The 24,672-nt window shown below is 45.8% G+C and overlaps 2 protein-coding genes across 2 annotated transcripts; both read left to right on the forward strand.

The window, feature by feature from the left end:
• The first annotated feature begins 1,749 nt into the window (after window positions 1-1,749).
• On the forward strand, window positions 1,750-6,679 carry LOC103182476 (fibroblast growth factor receptor substrate 2). The gene is made up of 6 exons (XM_042342150.1): window positions 1,750-1,839; window positions 2,512-2,600; window positions 2,967-3,153; window positions 4,210-4,371; window positions 5,010-5,176; window positions 5,708-6,679. Exons 2-6 carry the CDS (start codon window positions 2,535-2,537, stop codon window positions 6,677-6,679), a joined length of 1,554 nt encoding a protein of 517 aa, XP_042198084.1. The 5' UTR covers window positions 1,750-1,839; window positions 2,512-2,534.
• Window positions 6,680-14,063: 7,384 nt separating this feature from the next.
• On the forward strand, window positions 14,064-21,663 carry LOC103182554 (ras-related protein Rab-7b). The gene is made up of 6 exons (XM_007899620.2): window positions 14,064-14,098; window positions 15,179-15,332; window positions 15,835-15,961; window positions 16,593-16,808; window positions 18,708-18,833; window positions 21,577-21,663. The coding sequence occupies exons 2-6, from the start codon at window positions 15,286-15,288 to the stop codon at window positions 21,661-21,663; spliced, it is 603 nt and encodes a 200-aa protein (XP_007897811.1). The 5' UTR covers window positions 14,064-14,098; window positions 15,179-15,285.
• Window positions 21,664-24,672: the final 3,009 nt, after the last annotated feature.

The raw sequence follows: 24,672 nt of genomic DNA on the forward strand, positions 1-24,672 counted from the left end.
CACCCTCTACCCTACCACTAATCCGTCCATCCTTCTTTCTCCCAATATTAACCAGCTTCTTCGGTCATTTATTTAATCAGACTTCCTTTCGGGCTTTAAGCGATTTCCCCTCATTAACTCTGGTTTCATGTCTAAACGGGGTAGGCATGAGAACAGCCCCGGTGGTGTGTGTCGTGCATGGATCAGTAAATGCTGACATGCGACCTCAACGTAAAAAAGCTTTATCAGATTTGGACAAGATTTGATCTGTAACCCGTTCGTCTTATCAGCCTCTGGGTTCCGTTACGAAATTGACTTGCTGGAAATTGATTTCGAGTCTGACCGTGCAACTAAACCCTGAGTCTATTAGTATCAATTTGTCACCTCTGTAAAGCAACCACTTGTTGGATCTTCTCCATATTAATGGGAATGGACCAATTTCCTCATTAGATCCTCCTGTCCTTCTGATAATTGAAATCGTTCATGCTACAAACAAATGTAAACGCTGTTATATATAGAGCTCTTTTGCTGTTCTGCTGTTGCTTTACCTGCCACTGGGAACACTTTGTATTCTACCAACACAGCACTATTGTATAATCAATGTGCTTTAAGTTCTTGACAACTTCATAGCAATTCATGTTTTGTGCCTATAAGCACTTAACGGTTCAGACTGGGTGCTGATGTAGGCAGAATCATATCTTTGATCAGGGCAAGTGGCTAATTTTCAAATGGTTTCTGTGTAATTCCATCGGATAGGCTGTTGTGAACGTATCGAATGCAATGCCCGCTTTTAGGGAACAGAACTCGTTCGTACGAGTGAGTAAGAGTCAAAAGTTTCAGTGAAGTTTGAAGAGTATTTTCTCTTATCTTTTGTGAAGTTTAAGAGCATTTGGGCATTGATTCTGACACAGCTGCAAGAATGCATTTGAGAACAGATTGATGATAGCTCCCTCTGTCATTATTCGATGCTTCCACCAAAGAAGAGTGATTGAGATCAAGAGCTAAAACACTCGAGGACCTCTGGTGTACACTCCACACGTTTTGTCTACCCCTCTCTCCCCCAATTGTTCCCGCACTGTCCCGTTGTACCGAGCTTTTCTGGATGAATTCCTATCTTTCTTCAAAGCAAGGAGGGTAGTTAGAGGTTAATGTCATTGATGCTTTTAGCAAGGCACTGTTCAATTAATCAATTCCTGAAAATGAAGTTCAGTGCTCCAATTGAGGGGTTCAAATGATGCCTGTCCTGTGTTGAGGGAGAAAAGGCTTGAAAGGATTCTACCCTCCTCGTGCCGAGATTGCCTTTAACTCCTTCTTGGGTGCAGTACGTCTCTGTTCATTTTTGGATAACAAAGAAAATGTACTCCTACAGATGTGAGTGACACAACCCAGAAAGTTATGAAAACTGGCTTACAAAGGACTCCAGAATCCTTTGACTCTAAAGCGACGTTGCAAGGTTGCTTTCTTTGTCAGTAGATTGCAGTGATCTTTGTTTTGTTGCATTCTGATTTCTCGCTGATACTGTACATAGCGTGATCCATGAAGATACTACCAAAGCTCACCGACAGCGAAGCTACCAAATTCCTGAGTATTTGGAGATTTGTTATTTTCTTGGGGATGGAGAGGGGGAAGAGAAGGAATATTGTAGGGTTTTGTTTGAACTGTAAATTCAGTGTCCTTGTCTAGAATAATCTGTGGTGATATTAACAGCTTCAAGATGGAAAGTAAATTCTCTGCTCTGTTCTTTTTCCTCAGGTTAAAGGCACAAGTGGTTGATGATGCCTTGAGTTTGTTTATCATGACGCCAAGCAGAGGCATCTTGGACTGAGACTGGGAACTTATCCCACTAATGGCCAGGACTGGGTAAGAATAAAGAGCGGCGCCTGGAAATCCTAAACTTATTTCTCATCTGTCATCGGCTTTCAATGATCTGTTCAGAAATGAGTGATTGGCAACCACACATCTCTGCATGCAAATTTTGATATGAATTCCAATAGAAGTTATGCCCAGAACTCTGTTAGCAGGTTTTTAAAAAATATGATTTAACATATCAAGATTTTAAAACTGGAGGCCCCTGGCCTGGCAGAGAACCTTTTTAAAGGATCATATCTGTGGTGGATCCAGAATCGATTCACACTGCAGTGGAGGGGAATTAGTGTGCTCCTGAAAGCATCTCTTCAAGGTGGCCTGAGCTGCCAGAGTCCATTTACTTCCACATCACACCGCTCAGCACCTATTGATCACTGTGTAAAGCACAGTATAAAGTGGATAATAGGTTGAGATCTTTAAAAGCGTTTTTCTTGTTTGTCAGGGAAATTACATTTTAATACAAATGCAGTAGATCAATTTGGATAATTCCTTAAAATCTTAATCCATTCTAAACCCTCACTAGATTTGGAACGAATCTGCCCTACAATTGCAGTGTCCAGGGTTTCAAAGGTTAATTTTGTTTTCTATTAAAGCGAGGATTAGATGGCCGGGTTAGTGCTCGAGAGCTGAACTGCATGAGCGTTAATTACTTTTTGTCTTATTTAGAGATCAGCCGGTCTGCTGAAGCCATGGGGAGTTGCTGGAGCTGTCTGGATAAAGATATAATCCCAGACAACCACCCAACCAAATTTAAGGTAACATTTCACCTGCAGTGACCTATAGCAACTACTATTGTCAAGAAACAAAAGAGCACATGTATTCACACTTGCTTTTAAATAAGGTATTGGGTGTACATCGGAAACAAATGGAAGCTTTCTGAATGTAGTTGGAAGTGCAAATGCCGACCTGATAAAGCGCAATATAAATGCAAGGAAGGATTACTATTAATAATTGCATATACCTGCAGAAGTCTCCAATCTCTTTCTCTTTCCTCTTCCTCCCCTCGCCCCCCCCTCCCCTCCTGTTTGATGGTTGTATTTAATGTATATACTATGCATACCTTGAAATTCTTCTCCCTCTCTTTCTCACTCTCTCTCTTTCTCTGTATCTCCGCCCTCCAGGTGACCAATGTAGACGATGATGGTAACGAGCTGGGCTCCGGGATCATGGAACTGACCAACTCTGAGCTGATTTTGCACACCAGGAAGCGCGACGCAGTGAGGTGGCCGTACCTTTGCCTGCGGCGTTATGGTTACGACTCCAACCTCTTCTCATTTGAAAGCGGAAGAAGATGCCTGACTGGGCAAGGTGAGCTTGAGAACATCTCTCGTGTCTTGCTTCTGACTGATTTGGCCCGGAGCAATTCATCACTCTTGAGTTTCAGTGGCTTCCTGGCCAAGAGAGTTGCAAAGCGGTTCTGGTACTGGTTTAAGCGCTCCGGGACGCTACCCCACGTGAAGGGCGCTGTATAAATGCAAGTTGTTGTCGTAATGATAATTAGAATAAGCTTTTTTTTAAAAAAAAAATTCCACTTAAGTATTTGTCCTTGCTGGTTCTTGGCAGCCTTTGTTTACCAGTCATTGTAGAAGGCACGTGATTACTATCGTCCGTGTAAGATCCCGATTAAAATTAGTTAGAGATAATTTTAAACTGATTTCTACCATGCCATGGCTTGTAACTAACTGGCTGTAACTGTGATCCGGACTCCTCCTATTCAGATGAGTGAAGATTAAATTCATCAAGTGGCCTTTTGCTGACCCGAGTTGCAGAGTTTAGAAGCTTACTGGTGCCATCTAATGGTAAACTCTAGATACATGAGCTGTATCTGCTTGTTCAGAGGTTAATTGTCCAAGAAAGTTTCTTTGACGAATGGAATCTTTAAAGGGCTTTTGCCCACCATCTACTGCTTGAGGTAGGAACTGCAGGAAAACTGTGACCTGTTTACATGTCTTAGTCAATGTGAGATGTTTTTAAAAGTAGCATTCACTTTATAGACCTATTTCTTTACGCGGCCGACTGGATAGGTGTTAGCACTTGATAATGACTAGGGGAGGGAAACCTATCTCTCATTAAGGATCATTAAAACACCCTAGATTAGCGAGGGGAAAATCAAACAGGGTTCTGATACTGGGTCGTGCTCCTTAAGTGAAAGGCATTATATCAAATGCAGGGATTTGGGTGGATTCCTCGCCAACTGAGGAGAGACGGGCGCTGCTCAGGGAGGGATGCCGAGTCGACGGGTGAGAGGAGAGGTGGCATCTCACTGAACTCCTACTATTATCAGTAGTAGGAGTTCAGTGAGATGCCAGGAGTAATTAATTCCTTAATAACTTTATTAATTAGTTACCTGCAATTATTTTACAGGAATTTTTGCCTTCAAGTGTGCACGGGCAGAGGAAATCTTTAACCTTCTCCAGGAGATCATGCAGTGTAATAGTATTAATGTGGTTGAAGAGCCCATGATGATATCAAGAAACACTCATCCAACAGAACTTGATTTACCGAGGACACCTCAGACTCCAACTAGTAAGTTTTGTTTGGCGGGTTTGTGTGTGCGGGTGGGGAGGTAGATAACAGGCTAGGCTTTTGGAGAGCAAGTTGTGCTGTATTTATGTTGCATTAACTGTCTTGCTAAGAACTAAGTACTGTTCTTTTATAAAACTAATCTAGTACAACAGAGTTTTATTTCTAAAGGCAGAACTGTGTTTCTTTGTAGGCTTGTGGTAAAATAGTTAGGTTCGTTCTTTTCATTTGTTGGGCATACTTGCATGAAGTAAAGTACATTTGGTCAGTTTTTCTCCAGTGGGAAAAATTAGCGGGTGGAATAAAGATAGAAGGCTATTTGTGTGTGCTTATCTTTTGACAGCCCTCGGCCTCCAGTGCCTTATCTATGGAGCCTAAGATCCAAATAGCTGTACAATTATGCTTCCAACTGGTTGAATTATTCAAGCGGAGGGGAAACTGACCAAGTACTTTGTACTTTATTTCACGCAATTGCGAATCCTCACAAAATTACACTGCTGCTAATCCTGAAGGACGAACTGCTAATGCGGGAGAAGGAATATGCAGAGATTTTGGAGTGTGTTTGCTGTGTGACTGTGCTGGTCAATTTGCCAACATGAAAGCTGGGTACAGATGCTCTTTTTTTTGTGTTTAACTTTCAGCCCCAGGGTTTGGCGTGCCTGGATTCCCAAACGGGTTCCCTTGTTACCCTCCACTGGGAGACGGCTCATCTCACCCGTCGACTCGGCATCCCTCCGTGGGCAGTGCCCGCCTCTCCTCGGTTGGCGAGGAATCCACCCACCCTCTCATTGGAGGAGCTGACGATCAGGTGGGTGCGTTTTCGGGCGAATTTAGAGCTGTAGAAACTTGTGGCAGAAAGGAGGAGGCCGTTAGGCCATCGTTTTTTGTTCGTTTAAATTGTGGGTTGAAAGTTCCACCAGGTCGGAAGCGCCAGAACAAATCCAGCAGTCCAACCAGAAGTGCGTGCAAGGCCCTTTCAAAATGTAACTCGCTAAGCCACTTAGTATTGTTGTCGCACTGTTTTCGCCCACAAAATGCGGTCGATCCACTTTTCAGTACATTCTGTAAAACGCTTTTGAGACGTCTCAACGACGTGATAAGGCGCTATATCAAACGCAAGGATTATTGTTAATCTTATTATTTTGCCCCAAAAAAGCATCCTGAATTCCAGAGCTGTACATCTTCGTAGTAATCAAAGCTTCCATCCAGTGGGCTTTGCACAATCCTAGTTAGAAACAATTCAGTAATTTTTTTTAATATATAGATAAGAGTGCAAAAAGTCTGAACCTTACAGTGACCCTAACCAAGTGCCTTCGTTACCCACCCTCTGACCCTGCAGATTCACACGTACGTGAACACTTCCAACGTCGACGAGGACCGGAAGAGAAGACCCTGCGTTCACAGCCTGCAGGAGCCGAGGCCGACCATTTCCGAAATGATCCGGAGTCACAGCAACCATTGTCCCGTGGCTGAGGAGCGGGCGCCTCAGGTCTTCCTGCAGCAGGGGGACATGAAGTTTGTCCTGGGCCCGACCCCTGTTCAAAGGCGGTTGATGGAGCGCGAGAGGATCGAGATACCGATGGACCACAACGATTTCAGCGGCGGCGCGCTGAGCTTCGTGGAGCGAGATGCCAGGTACGAGGGGGATGATCACCGTGAGGCTAACGCCTTCAGCAAGATGACCTACGAGAATGTCAACGGCTTACTGGCGTCTGCCGGCACCGGGCTGCGACGGGGGCGTCTCAAGCTGGTGGGGGACAGCCAGAACATCAACAACTGTGCTCACAGGAAGACAGCCATGCTGAACTACGAAAACCTGCCCTCTCTGCCTCCTGTGTGGGAATGCCAGTCACAGAGGCGGGAGGAGGAGGAGGAGGAGGAAGAGGAGGAAGACTGGAGGGAACAGACGACCCCTCCGCAGAACGGTTACCACAATAACTTTGACCCGTTGCGCAACTATGTCAATACTGAGAATGTAACTCTCCAGCCCGGTTTACACAAGGTGGATTTCACGCGGCGACGGGATTGCACCCCGAACGTCTTCAGCTTTGACTTCAAGCGGCCCTGCCCCGAGCAACGGCAGCTGAACTACATCCAAGTGGAGCTGGAGGGCGGGAGTGACTCTGACAACCCCCAGACGCCCAAAATACCCAGCACTCCAGTCCCGCCAACACCGACACGGAGGACTGAATTTTACGCTGTGATAGACCTTAAAAAGACAGCTGCTATGTCCAGTTTGCAAAAAGCACTACCAAGGGATGACGGGACGTCGAGAAAGACGAGGCACAACAGTACAGATCTGCCGTTGTAAGCTTCAAACATTTTTCTCTTGTCTCTCTTGCCTTGCACTCTGCTTTTAGGGTACTTGTGAGTGAAGTTCATTTCAAAGCTTCTCATGGAGTCTACGCATTGCATTTTCCCCCTCTTCCCCCCCACACACAACTTTCCCCCCTTGCTTAAGTTGCTGATTTGCCCTGGTATAACTTGCACGGTCCTGTCATAAGCTTTCCGTCAACTTTTCAAGCGGCTAATCTTCGCCTGGGTAGAGGTTGGCAGCTCATTTAAGTGTGGCGTGCAACGTTCCTGCTGGTGGGGGTGGGGGGTTGATAATCCCTTCAAAAAATAAATTATAAAAATTATAGTCACTCAATCCACGACTGTTTGTGGAACGCTGCTGTCTCATGTTTCGCCCACAAAACATAGTCAATTCACTTTACGGTGCATTCTGTGAAGCTGCTTTGAGGTGTCTCGAAGACGTATCCAATGCAAGGATTATTATTCATGTTATTAAATATTTTAAGGGACTAAAGTAGACGAGTTGAAAGTCGCACTTGTTTATAAATTTCTCTCTCTCTTTGTTTCAGCTCTTCATTTGTTGGGACCCACTGCTAGCCATACTTGCCATTCAAAAAAAAATCTCGACAGAAAGTGTTCTTCTGAAGTGTCAAACATGGGTACATTTTCCTCTTTAACAAAGTGAAACTTTGCCTTTATTTAAAGAGACAGCCTCTGCCTGAAGGGTCTGCATAAGCAAGTATTTCACTACATTTCAAACATTCCCATCCCTCCTCAATGCCCAGCTACGTTCCTGTCCCTGGGCGTTCTGTGAAATTCAGCAGATGCCAGCCCTCGGGGGAAACAGATGCTGCCCCTTTGGTTTAAAGTGTCAGGAAGCTTGTTTTAAAGTGTTTAGTGACAGTCATTACTATGCATCAGTCAAGCATTGTTTTACTGTTGTCTCGTTGTGGGAAATGTTAACATTAAAAAAAAATTACGGGCTAAATTTACAGCAACAATGCTGGCAGAACGTAAGGATGTTTTGCTACAAATTCCAAATACCGCCTCTGCTCATTGAAACTCTTCTGCTTTAGTTACCAGCAGGCGGGCGTTGAGAATGAAACCAATATACACGGCAGCTTAGTGTGCATGAAATGTGACCAGGATTCTGATGTGCTACCTCCTTGCGGACATATTACAAATTTAAACGACTTGAAAGGCTGGAGTGGTACGAATTCCACGCTAGCAGTAGTAACAGTCTCATGTGCATCTTTCTGGTGATGATTCTCTTAAACTGTACGAATTTGGCTTTAAATTGATATTTCAAGTGGACAAAATATTGTGTTGAATTAATACACGTTCGTGCCAAGACCCACAGCAAAGTTGTCGACCTTAAACCAGTCGCCAGCATGTCTGTTGGGTCCGAAAACGGAAACGGCAGAAGATTCTAACGTGCTGCTGAGTTCCACTAATGCAATTAATCCGGTCGCCAGTCTCAACTCCATCTAGTATTTTGTAAAAATGCATGTTTACCCTTCTATTGAATGCAGGAAATAATTTCCGATCTACACAAAAGCAGAACGGTTTCGTTTGACTGACCCTTTTTTTTTTGCAATTTATACCGAACATCCTTAATGCAATTTCTTGTTCTGTAATCAGCTCTTGACATTTTCAGGATTATAAAACATTAAAAATGTGCCAAAAAAAAAGTGCCAACCCTCCATGCATGGATATAGTGTTTAACAGAATTTCAGGCTTTTTAGTGTTTTTGTTTACACTGAGACTTGCTCACTTTTTCTGATTCTTTAATCGTTAAAAGTTAGTTACTCGTTTGTTGTACTTTTGCCTGTAAAGCTCGTATTTTATACATGTATATTTAAAACCAACCATTCCTTTCTTTTTGTGTCTGTACGTCGCCATTTACTGTAATAACGGGGGTGGGCGGGGAAGAAACAAAAGTCGCCAGGTTCCAAGGTTGTTCTGTGTAGTTGGAAATTACCTCTTTGTCATTTGCCAACTGGAATAAGATGGTAATTTGCAAGCAAGGACACGTGGCCTTTGTTATCCGTGTATCCGTCGTTTCCATGATGTGTAGTTTTACCATTGCTCTTAAGGGAGTTTTGCCCTTTTCAACCAAATTCGAACTACGCCAGTTCTGTGTGCCATGCCTTTAACTCTTCATTCCTTCATTCAGTCATTCGGCCAAATTAACTGGCTTTACAGTATTACTTATTGTGTGTACTCACCAGGATGAGATTTAACAGCTAGAGAATGGAACTTTCTTCCACTTTGTACCCTCTTTTGCACAAATAGATCAGGCCTGGCTCTTCTTATTGTAGTGCTCTGATAATACAACTCAGCTCAGTCTGTGGTGTATTTATTCCTGTCAGCCCATTCCAGTCCTCTGAAGACTTTCTTGCTTTGCGTTAGCTGAAGATTCTGAATAATACCAGATTGTTTTGGGGGAGGGAGGGGGTGGGTGCTGTATTCGACTCAACTCCCTGGAATGCTAGAATTCCTTCCTAAATGGAGACGAGTGGGATTTGAGCCCAGATGTCTTAAGGGTGAGCAAGCTGTGCTCTCGTGCTGTGATACTCTGTTCCACTGACTGCAGGAGAGTTCACAGTTGGAATAATACTCGGATTTACACTCTAATCCTAGTCGCTCAAGTACAGGCTCGCTCCCTCAACTGCTGGAGCCCGCAGGCCTTTTTCCAATACTTTTAATAGGGTTTGTTACTGAAGAAATGAATCTGTTCTGTAACTTGCTATTCATCGAATGCCAACAGCTCTGTGACCCACCAAGTGTCCAGATCAGTACAAACCGATTAACACCAAAAGCTAACGTGGAAAGTTCTTGTGCATCTCCTGATCCTAACTCGTTTTTGCTTCGAATGTAACTTCAGCCTTAAACACGTTTTTTTATTTTAAAAAAAAAACGCACGCACAATTGCTGTGCTGCGCAGGTGGAATGCTGTTTGTTCAGCAGGGCAAGGTATCCGTGTCTGAAGTCGTTTTGCATCGATTTAAACACCTTTTGTTCCGATCATTCAGAAGTGCGCCTTTGCCCCCTTTGTTAAAGACAAACTCTTACCTCTGTTGTCCATCAGGAGCTGGGAGAGTGGATTAAAAGGTTATGTTTACAGATTAGCGCTGCAGGTTCTTTTACAGCTCAAGTGCCTAATGTTGCCATTCAGATTGGCCGGTAGCCAATGAGTTGTTTGAAAGGGGGAGCGGAGAGGGATGGGGAGAGAAACAGATGTTTGTTGGAAAGAGGGAGACTTTAGGGGTGGAGCGCTACCATTGCCAAGACTAACGAATGCCAAGAGTCAAAAGATTACACACATGGTTGGAGTTCAAAAGGCTTTGCCTGATTCAACCTGCGAAGTCCAGAGGTGAGAAGCAAGTGCCTTATCACTGTTAGCAAGATGTCTAGACGGAACCAAGAGTTTTAGCTGCTGTTGCGTTTAGTCCATTTTTTTTCCTTTTTTTTCGCTCTTACCTTTTATCTCTCTCTACTCTAGGGACCAAATGGTTCATGAAATTCGGTACCTTGCCAAGAAGTAGTTTGATCATTATCGTGGGTGTGTGGAAGTGGAAGGTGGTTCCATTCTTTAAGACTGATTCGCCTATGTTTTGTTTTTGCAAAAAAAAAGTTTACGGAAGTATTTTTCTTTTTGTGCGTCTGTTAAAGGGCTTTGTACGATTTCGATTACGTCGCCGCTATTGACCGGTAGCGGTGATGTCTAGAGGCTGACAGGCAGAGCCTGCGATCGGTCGCTAAAGCAAATGTGTAGATTTCAGTGTACAGTCTCTCCAGTTTCAGTGGGGAAATTTCCCGTCGACTCGTGTCGTCCACTCTTTCACAAATACAAACTGCAAGCAGGTTTCAGGCCATCATTCCAGCCGTCCAACGGTATTCATCCCCCCGTGCATGTGCTGATCTGCTGACCATTTCTGTAGCTCTGTGTGTGCTGCACTGCACGCAGGTACTTGCTTAGATGTTCTTGAATGCTGTTACCTTTTCTGCTGTAGATTGTCTTGCTTTTTTGTGAGCCTTGCCTAGGTACGGAAGGAAGTCAGGTAATCGTGGAATTTTCTGAATGCCCTCGGGATTTGATGCACCCCGGGAAATGTAAAATGCTGATGTGTAGCCGTTTGGATAAATTATACAGTTTTAAAAAAAAAATGGGTCAACTTGTTTTTGGTCGACCTTATCAAGCTATAAAACTTTTTTTTTTGAGGTGTGGGGGATGGAGAGCGAGTAAAGGAGTTCAAATGGAACTTAAATTCTAGATGGGAAATGCTATCCTTTATCAGAAAGGCGGCTTGTAAGGTCCAGTTGGACACTTCGCTGTCTGATACTGGATGCAAGAGTATCAAGACCCTTCAACTTGCTCTGAATGTGAACTGTGTGGGTATTTCCTAACCGGATACCTTAATAAGAACCTTCCATTAACTGTGAGTAGGTCACGCTGACCCATGGGAAGATTGCTCCGATCGGAGAAGTGTTTCTGTAGGTTAAGGAATCTTGTTAAAGACAAATTAGACTATTTTCCTTCCTCCCTCCCTCTCCCCTTTTGATTTCAAGTGTGTGAATACATTTCCCGTTCATGTGATAAAAACCGGTGGCCATTCATAAATTCCGAGATTCTCTGGATTTTCCTTGTATTTTCTTCGCTGTGATGTCCATGAGTTTTGTTGGTGGTTGTTTTTAACCCTTTCAACACCCCCCCTTTCCCCCCCCCCCACACACTGTTCTCACACATTTGTGTTCCATCAATTTACAAAGGAAGGATTGCATTACCCCTGGTCCAGACCCATCCATTAGTGCCATAGATTAAATATAACAATAATGATGATAATAATAATATCCTCCTCTCCTGAAGGCACTGACTCCTGCTGGGGAAATGTTTGACAAATATCCTCTGATATCTCGCCTAAAGTGGGCATTCTTCACCAGGGCAGTGAGACACTAATAGACTATCCAACTATGAACTCAGCCAACTTTTCCCGACCCACATTCCACAAGCGCACCCTTTAACAGCAGGGGCCACTGAATCCGATGAGTTGGATGTGCTGGCTGGATAACCGGTTAAATTACCACCTCTCTCCCTCCTCTCCCTCTTTTCCTCACGCCTCCAAAAACCCAGTTTGCTGAAGCCAATTGTAGCAACTCCTATTTGCAGTCCAGCTGAACACCACAGACTGCGATTCAATCCCTGTAGCCATTGGCGTGCATGGCAAGTGCTGTAGCTGGCAGTGCCTTTACCCGCTCGGCTACTGGGAGAGATTGTTAAACCAGTTAACTCGTATATTTTTTTATCGTTTCGTAATCACAGTCCAGGTGCCATTTTACTTTTGTCTCTGTATTCATTTGTATATTTCTTTTTATCTTAAATGCCGGTACGACCTGCACTATGAAAACTGTCCGTGATGCTGGTATCTTAAGAGGACCATTCGGTACTTGTATTGAAAACTTTGGTACTTCTATATAAAAAGAAACGTCTTTTATCGCGCGCACATACACACACACACACACACACACAATTGCTGTTCTAATCCACGTGGGCAAAGAAGGGTTAAATACAACCGGCTGCCTTGTTTTCATTGAGTGAACTGTAGGTACTCTAAAAGCAAACTAATTGTATTGTAATTTCAGTAAAAAGTAATTGTAGTCTGATTCTGAATATTTATGAATTTATTGAAGTGACTACACTAAAAAAAAAAGCAATCCCAGTGAGGGATGTACAATAAGTTGAATGTTTCTGTTTTATGGAAATCAGGTTATGTTTATAAATGCATTGTACTATACTGTATTGCAAATGCTCTGTTCAAACTAGCATCATTTCATACTTTGTTTATATACTGAATGGAAATGTATGAAATATAACAGTTTAAATGTTGTAAGACCAATTCTGTATCATACTTTATTGGCCTCTGAAAAATGGCATATAGAATAAAAAGAAAATGACCAAAATACTGTTTTAATTTGCTTGTTTCCGCCCCCCCCCCCCTCAGAAAAACACCCATGTTTGAATTATGCTTAACCCTACATACAAATTAGATCCCTTTTGAGGGTGGGGGGGGATGAACTGGATCTAATGAAACTCGCGTCACAAAGCTGGGCAAGTCTGCAATGAATCAAATCATTATCGGTTTCATCTATGAAACTTGGGTGTGCCCTAACCCTGAGAGCCGAAGGCTAGGATGAATCCATGCTCGACGAGTACAGTACCTAACAAACTAGAATTGTCTGCATGTGTTGCAACATGAGTTGCCAGTCGTCATTTCTCTAATTTGTGAGAAAAACAACTGATCATGTTTTGACAATTTCCCCCCCAAAAAAAACCCCCACAGCCCTCAGCTTGCAGTTCCTGCTACGTTCAGTGCTGTGTCTCTTCACGAGCATCGCCTTATCGCCTTTAACAACCACCACCACAACAACTTGCACTTATATAGCGCCTTCCACGCAGGGTAACGACTCCCGAGCGCTTAAACTGCTAACCCTTCGACTTCTAACAATAACGCCAACCAGTTGTATTTGTACAGCTCCTTTCACGTCGGGAGGACATCCCAAGATGCTGGACAGTGAAGGGTTTGCGCCTGAGAGGTTTGCACGTGAGTGTCGCAACGCGGTTTTACATGGCGGTAACATTGCGGTGTGTATTTTGTACAAGAGTTTCTCAAACGCGGGGCTCCTTTAAAGCACCGTCAGAAAGGCGGCTTGAGGGTGAAAGCCCTTTACCCACAAGATGTTGAAGTGATTCATCTGTCTCACACACACACACAACACACTGTGTGACTAAACATCAGCTGAGCTTCGCATCGCATCACATCCACATGTCTGCAATGAGTCAGCAGGCGGGCAGTGGTTTAAGTGGTAGAAAGATGGGTAGAAGGTGAGTGCTCATGCTTTTCCTCAGTTTAACGTGTGAATCGGCAGCTAAAATGACAGATCACGCCATTATTTGCGGAGAGTTTCTTCTGATCGCTTGCGTTGCTTGCATTGCACAAAGCTACACACACGCACGCAGCCTGGCTGCCTGGGTTAAACTTGAGGATTTCCCTCTTTACCACGCAACCAGCCCAGCCAGTGCTTAAGACATGTTCCACCCTGTCTGTGTCAGCAACCAGCTGTCTGTTGGGAAACACCTCGTTGCTATGTGAGACGGAGCCGTGTGAATTCTCGCTAGGCTGACTCGGGACCTTTGCTCGTGAGAAGAGTTTTGATCCTGCACAGCACAGGACAGCGTCTGTGCACTCCTGATGAGTTCTGGTGCTCTCGGAACGGAACGGAGCTGCGCAAAGTAGGGCTGAGCATTTGCCTGCAGTCACGTCTTGTTATTAATAGTGCCTGGGCTTGGGCAGTGAGCCAGGCTGAGAGCAATCGCTCAGGAAGTCATTGCTTTCATCCTTACGGCCTATTATTGTGCCTTCCCTGCTACATCTGGGTAAGCAGGCGTTTTATGAATGTCCTCTCTCTCTCTCTCTCTCAATCTGTCTCTCCCTCTGGGATGTATTTCTCTTCGAGAGTTGCGAGCGATGGTTTCCGTGGTACGCGTCATCGCGAAATATCGGTCCCTTCGCTTCGCACGGGTTGCGTGGCCCACAGCTAAAGCGCGGGTCCCGCGGTTGGCGCACGCACCTTTCTTTTGCGCTGAGGCTACAGGCGGTTTGGGCAACTTTGTGTGACTGTTCGACGCTGGGTGTGTCAGCCTGGCTCCAGTGGGCAGCACTCTCGCCCTCGAATCAGAGGGTGGCGGGTTCAAGCCATGTTCAAGAGTCTTCTCAAAGCTGTTAGCAGGACATCGGTACTCACGAATCAGCTGCAACTTCCTGAATAATTTAAAGATGACTCTGGTTTTTGCCACGCAATTGAATGGCTGCGCGACCAATAATCGCCAAATAACTTATCGATCAGCCGCGGTCAATCAAACGATTCTCTTGAATAGATATAGGGAAGGATGCAAAGCAGGGAGAGATTACGAGGCTGTGATGGAATCCAATGGAGGGTTTCGCTGCAGTCGGGAGGTTTGAGAGTAAGGTTGTGGAGGTTGGGAGAAGCCTTAAATCACTGCGGAGGATTATTCATAGGGGGAATAATGTTTCTGAGAAGGAATGTGATTCTTATCGGGGGAGTGTTGAGAGGGATTTTTGTTGTTGTCTCCCAAGAGTGCAATGACCCTTGAAAGGTAAATAAATATATCAGAATATTCATCCGTTCCCCTTATCTTTCCCCCGTTTCAATGTCCTAACCTGGCCGTCTTCTCTCTTTCCCCCGTTTCCTTCACGCCCCTCCCCAATCTCCGCAGTCTGATAGCAGTGACGCCTTACAACTTTCCGCCCACAAAATACACAGTCACTACACTTTACAGTATATCCTGTGAAGCGCTTTGAGACGTCTCGATGACGCGATAAGGCGCTGTATCAAAAAATGCAAAGGATTATTATGATTACGTTAATGCCCGATTTATCTCTGCCCCTTTTTTTCCCCCCCCCTCCCTATTTGTTTTCCTCCACTGGCCTCGCAGTGAACCTTGGGACTGGCTCCCTGCTCACATTTTCGATCATCCTGTTGCTGTTCGTCCCATAAGAGTTAAAAATCCGAACGTGTGTCTTACAAGATCCCCACGTGGGCATGTACAAGGCAGAAGACCTGAAAATAATCATCCTCGGCTCGATCGGGTAAGTGTGAAATACGTTTCTGTGGAGCGTTTGAGACGTCTTCCCCTACTCAAAAAGAAAAGGCAGTTTCTCTCTCCCAGTGTCCCACCGCCCCCCAAATAAAACTCATTCACTTCACGGCTGTGCGTGATTGGCCTTCCACATTCGTCCACAAATACACAGTCGCTTCACTTGGCAGTAAACCCCGTGAAGCGCTTTGGGACGTCCTCCCAACGCGAAAGGCGCTACATCGAATGTGAGGATTATTTATTTATTTATGTCTGTCTGTCTTTAATCAATTAGTCAAATAAGTAATGGAAGTTGGGACCTTCTGCCGTACTCCCTCTTTGTCCACCGTCAAATCACATCTAAAGACCTTCCTCTTTGACGGTCACCTCCTCTCCCTTCCTGACTCAGTGTCATGCTCCGCCACTACTTGGGGGGTGGGGGGGTGTGCTGTGCAAACGCAAGCTGACGCTGTTGTTGTCGAGCGACTCTGTGGTTCCTGATTTCTTTGACGCAGTGTGGGCAAGACCTCGCTGCTGACCCAGTACGTGAAGAACACGTTCACGGAGGACTATCGTACCACGCTGGGAGCAAGCATCCTCACCAAGCAGATCACAGTGGACGACAAAGCGGTCAAACTGCAGGTCAGAAATGTTCGCGCTAACCCGCCCCAGCTGCGGGATCTCTTCCCTCTCTTTGATCAGCACAGAGACACGCGGGTGAACCCTCCGCAAGTTATTTTAGCAGAGCTCTGCGGTGTCCCGATGTACTAGAATTCGGCGTCAATCACAGAGTGACCGCGGCTTGAATTGCCGCGAGAGCTAAACAATCACACGGTAAACTTCTGATAACTCGATGCTCCAAGGGAAGGCGGCCCCTAGCGACGAGTTAACGGGTTCCAGAGCCTCGGGGCTGAGAGGCTGAAGGCCCGGCCACCGATGGTCGGGCGGTTGGGGCGGGGGATGTGGAGCAGACCGGAGCCAGAGGAACGGAGGGTACGGGCAGGTAAGTAGGGGAATAGTAGGTCGGAGAGGTAGGAGGGAGCGAGGCCGTGAATGGCCTTGTAGGTGAGGGTGAGGATCTTGAATTCAGATAGCGGTTTGAGAAGTCGCGATGAAGGCGCCGTGTCAACTAGCAAGGATTATTACTTGCGTTTACACTTCCTTTTTCGTGCGGCGTGTGTGTGTCTGTTTTTTAAAACGGGGCGAGAGGGTGCGTTTATTTTAAAGGTCGTGGCACGGGAACCATGTTAGTATTTTTTTGGGTTTGACGCAGATCTGGGACACTGGAGGCCAGGAACGCTTCAGGGCACTGGTATCCTCTTTCTTCAAAGGCTCGGATGGCTGTATGCTGGCGTTCGATGTCACCGACACGGACTCCTTTTACGCTCTGGAGGACTGGAGGCAAGAGATCCTGAGCCAAACGCGTCCAGGACCCCAGCAGTTCCCGTTCGTAGTCTTAGGCAACAAAATCGACTTGACGAGCAGACAGGTAAGCAGAGGGGGATGTGAGACAGTTAATCTTGTTCTCCTAGGAATGCGTCTCACTCTCGCTTCCCCCCCTCCCAGCCCTGGAGCCCGTGTGCCACATTCACACTGACATCGGGCGCCAACAACGCCACTGCTGCGGAAACGAGACACGAGAAATGTCCTCTCTCGTCACTTTGCGGAATATTTTTAAAGGCTATTTATTTCTCCTGCCTCAGCTTTCCTTTAGTTTCTTTGTGCGCGTGTGTTATTGCGTTATTACCTTCTCCCTCATATTCCTGCTCAGGCTGCAGCTCATTGACCTCCTCCCTTCTTATCCCCCCACCCTCCCCCACCCCCATCTCCCTCACTTCCCACATCTCACCCTCACCCTCAGGTAAACTTATTTGCAGCGCCTCTTCCTGCTCTTCTTGAAGTTACCACTGGGCGTCGCACTCCTCCCAACTCTTGCCTTCCTTTCTCCTCTCCCACGTGTTCCCACGCAACGCTTCTGCCCTGTCGCTTGCTCACGTTAAAAGAACAGGACCTTGCACTTAAATAGTCCCGGACCACCGTCCGTAGAAAGGTTCAACTCCGTCACGTCTGATCGATTCGTGGAGTCCTGCAGCTCAGCGGTTAGCGCACTCGCCTCGCAAGCGAGAGGACCCGGGTTTGGTTCCCAGACAGAGCGAAATGTTGGGCAAGTTTCCTTACTCCACACGCCTCTGTTTACCCAGCAGTAACTGGGAACCCGGTCGTTAGTCGATTGGCGGATCGCTTTCCCGGGGGTAATAAACCCTTCAAAATAAAACAATAATAATAATTTAGTCACTCAATCCACGACTGTTTGTGGGACGCAATTGGCTGCTGCGTTTCGCCCACAAACTAACTATATACAGTCAATTCACTGCACGGTATATTCTGTGAAGCGCTTTGAGACGTCTCTTAAGACGTGATGAGGCGCTAAATCAAGTGCAAGGATTATTACTACTATTATTATTCCTAATTGACAAAAATACAACATTTCTAAATCAATTCTTTAACACCAAAATAGCTCATATGATGTCCCAAAGTTCACAAGGTTGGTTCAGCTGCAGAAAGCCCTTTGGGCCATCTGATCTCATCTTTCCAGAACACCCACCCTAACTTCCTCTTATCACAGCATCAAGTCGCTTTTTAAATGAGTCCCAGTGTCCTCAGCCACCTTTGCTGGTCACTTGTTCCAATTATTAATCACCCTCTGGGTAAAGAAAAACTTCCTCGTGTCTGTCGCGGAATTTCCCTTTGCAATGCGAGACCTCTTGTTTATAACAATCCTTGCATTTTATATTTGGCGTCTTCACAGCGCTTCACAGAATATACTGTAAAGTGAATTGACTGTGCATTTTGTGAGCAAAGCGTGGCAGTCAATCGCGCACAGCAGCGTCCCACAAACAGTCGTGGCCAAATTATTACTATTATTATTATTTTTTTGCAGTGTTTTGAGGAAGGCGAAAGACCACAATAACAAGTACAACTTGATTTTTAGACAGCACCCAACACGTAGGGTAGATTCTCAGAGACCTTGACAGTCACCAAGCCCGAAGGCAGGCTAATTGGAATGAACTGATTGCTCTTTCAAACCACGATGACCCGAATCGNTTTTTTCCTCTGCGCTGTAACTTACTACGGTTCCATTTTTTTTTGCGGTGTTTCAATGTGATGATGATAATAATAATAATAATCTAATAATAATCCTTGGGTTCGATACAGCGCCTTATCACGTCGTCGAAACATCTCAAAAGCGTTTCAAGGAATATACCGTGAAGTGAATTGACTGCGTGTGTTTTGTGGGTGAAACGCGGCAATAGAACTTGTGCACAGTATAAAAACGACAGTCTCTCTGTTAGATGCCCTGTTGTGACTGTTTCTCTCTCTGCCACAGGTCTCCAGCGCTCAGGCTGAAGATTGGTGCCAAGACAAAAACATCCCCTACTTTGAGGTTAGCGCAAAGTGCAACGTCAATGTGGACCAAGCTTTCCGGCGTCTGGTGCGAGATGCTTTGTTACAGGTAAACGCTGAGGTTATTTTGGGCACCCCCACCCCCCACCCCCTCCCCTCCCAGTGTCTCTGGACTCCAACGCTCCAGTTAAAATCGGTCCTTCACTTTGTTGAGGTGTGTGGGACAATGGCTGTTGGGTTCATCTTCAAGTACACTCTACAGAGAGCGAAGAGGGTCTGAAACTTTTTGACGTGAAAAAGCCCTGAATCCAACGGAAGGATTTTTTATAACCCAATGAATCAGAAGCTGCGTTTGCCAGCGGAATCCACGTAATATAATAGTAATAATAATAAAGATCCCTGCATTTGACCTCGCCGCCTCATCACGTCTTCGAGACGTCTCAAAGCGCTTCTCAAACGGATTAGACTGTCAAGTGAGTCGACTGCGTATTTTGTGGGTGTAACCCAGTAATGGGAAGGAAAGTTTCTTTTCAAAGAATTCTGAACCCAACACATTGCCAGGCTGATTACGCCGTGCTTCTAGGTACAGAAGCACCTGTTCGAACCAGCATTGCACATCCTGTACTCAGTGTCCTGAGCCCCAACATTGCAGCTTCACTATAGCACTCTGACAGATCGCTACGAGGTATTGCACTGCTTCACTAACCCTCTCCGGAGCATCTTAAACGTGCGAATTGTAAACGAATGGAGAATTATCCACGTTTGCACTGTGTGTCTTCAAGAAGTTATCTACCTGACTGGAGCAGGGGAGTGAGTAGGGAGGGTTAGTGTTAGCAGCTTGTGTTCCTGGAAATCCCTGGCTTCTGAAAGTACAGCGTTATTTAAAGCACGAGGTCAGGGTTTGTTCAAGCAATGTGAGGGGTGGGTGGGAGGTGGTGGGGTTGGGTGGGGGGCGAACTGGGGGGAGGAAAGGTGCTTTCAAGAGAGACTTAGAAACATAGGAACAGGCTTAGGCCATTCAGCCCCTCGAGCCTGTTCCACCATTCTATAAGATCATAGCTGATCTGTACCTCAAGATCAATTACCCGCCCTTGTCCCATATCCCTTGACACCCTGACCTAACAAATAGCCATCCACCTCAGTCTTGAAGGTGTAAGGGATCCAGCATCCACGTTTTGGAGGGTGGGTGTGGGGGGGTGTGGGAGAGTTCCAGTGTGCTAGTGAAACCGATGGCGTAAGCAAGGGCCCGGTGCGTTCTGTGCACCTTAGGATGGCCAGAGCTCAGAGACTTACTCCAGTGCCTCAAAGCTCTCAGGTTTGAGAGCCCCCTCTATTAAGCAACAAAAACAACAACAAGTTGCATTTGTAGAGCGCCTTTCACGTCAGGAGGACGTCCCAACAAACTGGGCAAACAAAAATCAGCCAGTGGTTCCAATTAACGTCCCACTTCGTATAATAATAATAACAATAATAACCCTTGCATTTGCTCTTGCGTCTCATCACGGTCATTGAGATGTCTCAAAGCTCTTCGCGGGATATACTGCGAAGGGAATTTGACTGTGCGTTTTGTGGGTGAAGCCAATTCCCTGGCACAAGGTCAGCTTTGGCTCGAAGGAGAAAGAGAAGTGAGGGAGGAGATAAGAAAGTGCCAGCGGTGATTGATCTGGGCGAAGTTGTGGGCTGTGCTCCAGCTAGTATCAATGGGTAAACACATTGGCTGAAACCATTCCCGAGCTGAGAAGGGCCTGGTGTACATACGTGTGTGTGTGTGTGTGTGTGTATGATACCAGTGTGGGAGCCGTTATGTTTACTGACCAGTAACTAAAACAGACCTGAGCAGCAACTGCCTTTTTGACTCGATTGTGTCATATTTTCCCCTGTCTATTTAATGACTATTTGCAATTTTTGAGATTTCCCTTTGTGAATCAGAGCTTTCTAAAAAAAAAAACAAGATAAAATAATAGGGATTCGTATAAATAACCCCGAACTCTGCCTGACCCGTACGTCGCTCCGAGCGCCCGCCGATGTTCGCTGGGAGACTCTCTTTATCTCGGCTGCAAATTTCGAAAAGTTTTTAACGGCGTCGAAACGTCAATCCCTGTGGACGTGAGGCCCCGAGCGTTTCGTCCGTTCGGGCGTTCCGTCCCCTTTAACCCTGAGCCCGCTCGATTCTGCTTGTGGAACGCTGTGTGTCTGTGGTGTTATATTATTAATAATAATAATAATACGAATAATCCTTGCATTTGATATCGCGTCTCGTGGCGTCTTCGTGTCGTCCTCAAAGAGCTTCGTAGAATATACTGTAAAGTGATTTGACTGTACGTAGTGTGTGTGCGCGTGTGCGTGTACGTGTGCTGTGTATGATATGGTGTGATGTGTAAATGGCTTGTGTGTACATACGTGTGTGCCCGGTAAGCCCAGATAGAAGCATAACCAGGGGTACCGTCTACTTTCACCTGGAGAATCAAGTCCCATTACCTTGTCCTTGCAAACCATGTATTGAGAGGCTACCAAACACTTGCGGATACTCCAGGGTGTGGAAAAATTGGAATTAAAAGATCTGCCGTGATTAATACAGTAACACTGTCGGAACAGGCTCGACTGGCTGAATGGCCCCCTCCTATTCCTATATTAATAACAATAATAATATTGCTATTTTATAAGCTCAGGCGTTGACCTATCTTTCTCTTTCAGAGGCCGACGCCTTTAAAAGTTTCTTTTTATTTCGGATTTCCAATACTTTCTTACTATCATCATCACTTCTTTTTTTTTTCTCTCTCTCTCCCCTCCTCCTCCCCACCCCCTCCCTCGCTCCCTCCCTCCTTCCCTCCCTCCCACTCCCTTCTCCACAGGATTCAGAAGCCAAAGATTATTACTTGACTGACTCCGTGACCCTACGACACAACCAAACACCAGACAAACGCAGCTGCGATTGCTGATTGTGCGTGGGGATTATTGTTTTGCTTACGTAAATCTCTCCCCCCTCACCCCCCCACCTTTTTTTTCGGAGGAGTGGGTGGGGGAATGGATGTGATACAAGAGTCATTTGGTGTCAGGGAACCAAAATCATCAACAAACAGCAGCAAATTGCTGGGGAAGAGACCAGGGTTGCCTGGATATATTGGGGCTTGGTGGAGGGAAATGGGAAATCATATGTCAATAATAATAATAATAATAATAATAATCCTTGCAATTGATACAGTGGGTTTCGCCCACAATACACACGCAGTCAATACACTTTAAAGAATATCCTGTGAAGCGCTTTGAGGCGTCTCGAAGACGTGATAAGGCGCTGTGTCAATGCAAGGATTATTATTGGATTATTATTATTGCCGTCTCCTCCCCCAAAACTGCGGAAACTGCTGCTTCAAAAGTGGAGGTGACGTTTTCTTTTGCAGTCGTGACCCATTTCTCGGGGTGGGTGGGTGGGGTGGGGGGGGAGTTTTAAACAGCGGGGAGGGCGGTGTGGGGTAGACAACAATAACGACAACAAGTAAGGTTTGCATAGCGCCTTTCGCGTCAGGAGGACGTCCCAAGGCGCTAAACACCCCGACGAGACCCTCTAAGCGGTTTGAGAGGACGGTCACTGGACGAAACGAGGGGGTAATTCCCGCACGCAGTCCGCACCGGCCTTTAGTTTGGTTTTTAATAAGAATTAGCTTTTTGAGACGAGTTCCAAGCGAACGCTCCAAGGCTGATCAACGCAATGCAACACGAAGAGCTCCGAGGTAAAGGGTGTGCAGTTCCAATTAGCATCTTGTGAGGTGGAGCTCTCTCTTGATCCAGTTACAGCTATTGTTCGGGGCTGGTGCGTTCTTGTCATACGATATTTATTTATTTGAAATAGTTTACGAGACAGTAATCGGATGTGCTGTAACTAAAGGCAATGTTGTGTGTGTGGGGGTGTGTGTGCATGTGTGTGTGTGAGGGGGGGGGGGTGGTCTGGGTTGGTGTGGGGGGGGGGGATGGGGAGATGGAGGGGCAGTAAAGAAAAAGAAATAAACTGGTTTGATTTATCCGCTCTGGCAGTGCTTTCTACCATGTCCCAGGACCGGTTTTCGGAGTTGTTGAACGTAACCTGCACTGTGTGTGGTGTCAGTTACCTGGCTATTCGACGTGCAATGAAATGAGTAGCTCCAGGAGAAAATGGGAACACAACATCTGAGGAGACTTCTAAGGCGTTTCCTTCCGCCACTCCCCACTACCTCACCCACCGCCTCCCCCACCCCTACCCCCCCCCCCCCAAGCTCTACACCCTCCACCGTCCCACCACCACCAGAGCCCTGAGAGTTGGTGCCAAGTGTTCGTGTTTGGCCTCGATTTATTCTCACCATGTTTGGCGTCGTGGTTTACCTGTGGCGCAAAAAAAAAAAGAGCGGGGTGGGGGTGGGGGGGGGGGCGGGTGGGGGGTGGGAGAGAGAGAGGGAGAGAGAGAGGGGAAAAACAGAAAAAAAAGGTGATTTTCCTCTTAGAGGTCAACTGCTATTGCTATCATTTTCGGGAGATTAAAAATAGAATGAAGTGACCAGGAACGAGGGAGCTTTTTTCATGTACACGTTAGATAGGCGGTCAATAGATGGTTCACCTAGAAAATATTCAATGGCAACAACAGCTTGTGTTTGCTTGCCATTCACGAATAGCGTCTCGGAACGCTAGTCATTGCGCTTTACAGTAATTCCCGTGAAGTGCTTTGAGATGTCCTCCTTCGAGACACGAAATGCAAGGGTTATTATTATATTATTATATTATTGATGGCTGTATCCAAGGCTTCCAGTGGTTAGCAGTGAGGATGGGGGCGGGTGCCTGAGCCTCAACACTAATTGACGAAGTGTTGTGGAAAGTAATTCTTCGTTGGCAGTGCCGAGTGTTTCTTGTTTTGTGGGTAAACAAGTTCTTTACCAACGCTCAGACCACTCTGAGTCACGCTTCCTCCTCACCCCCATCCCCCACCCCACACCCCCCCACCCACCACCACCAAACACACACACACACACACACGTACTCGCACACCATCATCCCACAGGCAGGCACAGCCCATGCTGTTTGAGGTCATGACATTCATTTGTACTTAAAACCAGTGTCAATATTTTCCATTGAAATAAATGCTCCATTTCATTCAGCTCCCAAATTAACTTAAACAGAAGAAGCTGCTGCCTAAACAATATTCCACAATGACGAGCTATTATGAAAGTCATTTGTTGAGCAAAATGTATGCAAAGTTATATTTTTTTCTCTCTTGGAGCACGGTTATGATATTTACTTTGACTGGGGGGAGGTACAGCCAGCCATAGAAATGTGCATTTGCAGCACAGCAGTAGGTTGTGTGGTAGAGCCGCCAAAATAATAATATTAATAATAATAATCATAATAATACTCCTTGCATTAGTGCCTCATCACGGCGTTGAGACGTCTCAAAGCACTTCACAGGATATGCTGTGTATATGTCAATGTTTATTTATTAAATATTGTTAAATGTATTTGTTAAATCTTAAATGATTAACAATGCAGCAAAGTGCTTTGAGGCACTCCCCTGACGTGAAAGGTGCTGCGTCAAACACACGAGACATTTTTTTCCAAAGTCAATTCTTGGCACAAAATTATGAATGAAATGTCGACGTGTTTTGTCATCAAAACTGATACTGGTTTTTTTTTAAAAAAAATGATCTTTAAAAATAAACTTTTCTAAAAACCTGCTCCTTTCGCCCAAGTCTCTTCCCTTCACAGTGACGGGCTTGGCTGCCTGTGTTAGATCCTGTCCGTCTGTCTGTCTGTCTGACTGTGTGTGTCTGACTGTGTGTGTCTGTCTGTCTGTGTGTGCATGTGTGTATATGGGTCTGTCTGTCTGTCTGTGTGAGTGTGTCTGTCTGTCTGTGTGAGTGAGTCTGTCTGTCTGTCTGTCTGTCTGCCTGTGTCTTCTGTGTTTGTGTCTGTCTGTCTGACTCCTACGG

The sequence above is a fragment of the Callorhinchus milii genome, unplaced genomic scaffold (assembly GCF_018977255.1).
Source record: "Callorhinchus milii isolate IMCB2004 unplaced genomic scaffold, IMCB_Cmil_1.0 Scaffold19, whole genome shotgun sequence".
In the NCBI taxonomy this organism is placed as follows: domain Eukaryota; kingdom Metazoa; phylum Chordata; class Chondrichthyes; order Chimaeriformes; family Callorhinchidae; genus Callorhinchus; species Callorhinchus milii.

Bases quoted from the DNA above. Each gene is read 5' to 3' on its own strand.
- LOC103182476 (XM_042342150.1), top strand. From the start codon at position 2,535: ATGGGGAGTTGCTGGAGCTGTCTGGATAAAGATATAATCCCAGACAAC. The intron at 3,154-4,209 runs GTGAGCTTGAGA...ATTATTTTACAG, and splicing joins AAGATGCCTGACTGGGCAAG to GAATTTTTGCCTTCAAGTGT. The intron at 5,177-5,707 runs GTGGGTGCGTTT...CTGACCCTGCAG, and splicing joins TTGGAGGAGCTGACGATCAG to ATTCACACGTACGTGAACAC.
- LOC103182554 (XM_007899620.2), top strand. From the start codon at position 15,286: ATGTACAAGGCAGAAGACCTGAAAATAATCATCCTCGGCTCGATCGG. The intron at 15,333-15,834 runs GTAAGTGTGAAA...TCTTTGACGCAG, and splicing joins ATCATCCTCGGCTCGATCGG to TGTGGGCAAGACCTCGCTGC. The intron at 18,834-21,576 runs GTAAACGCTGAG...CCTTCTCCACAG, and splicing joins TGCGAGATGCTTTGTTACAG to GATTCAGAAGCCAAAGATTA.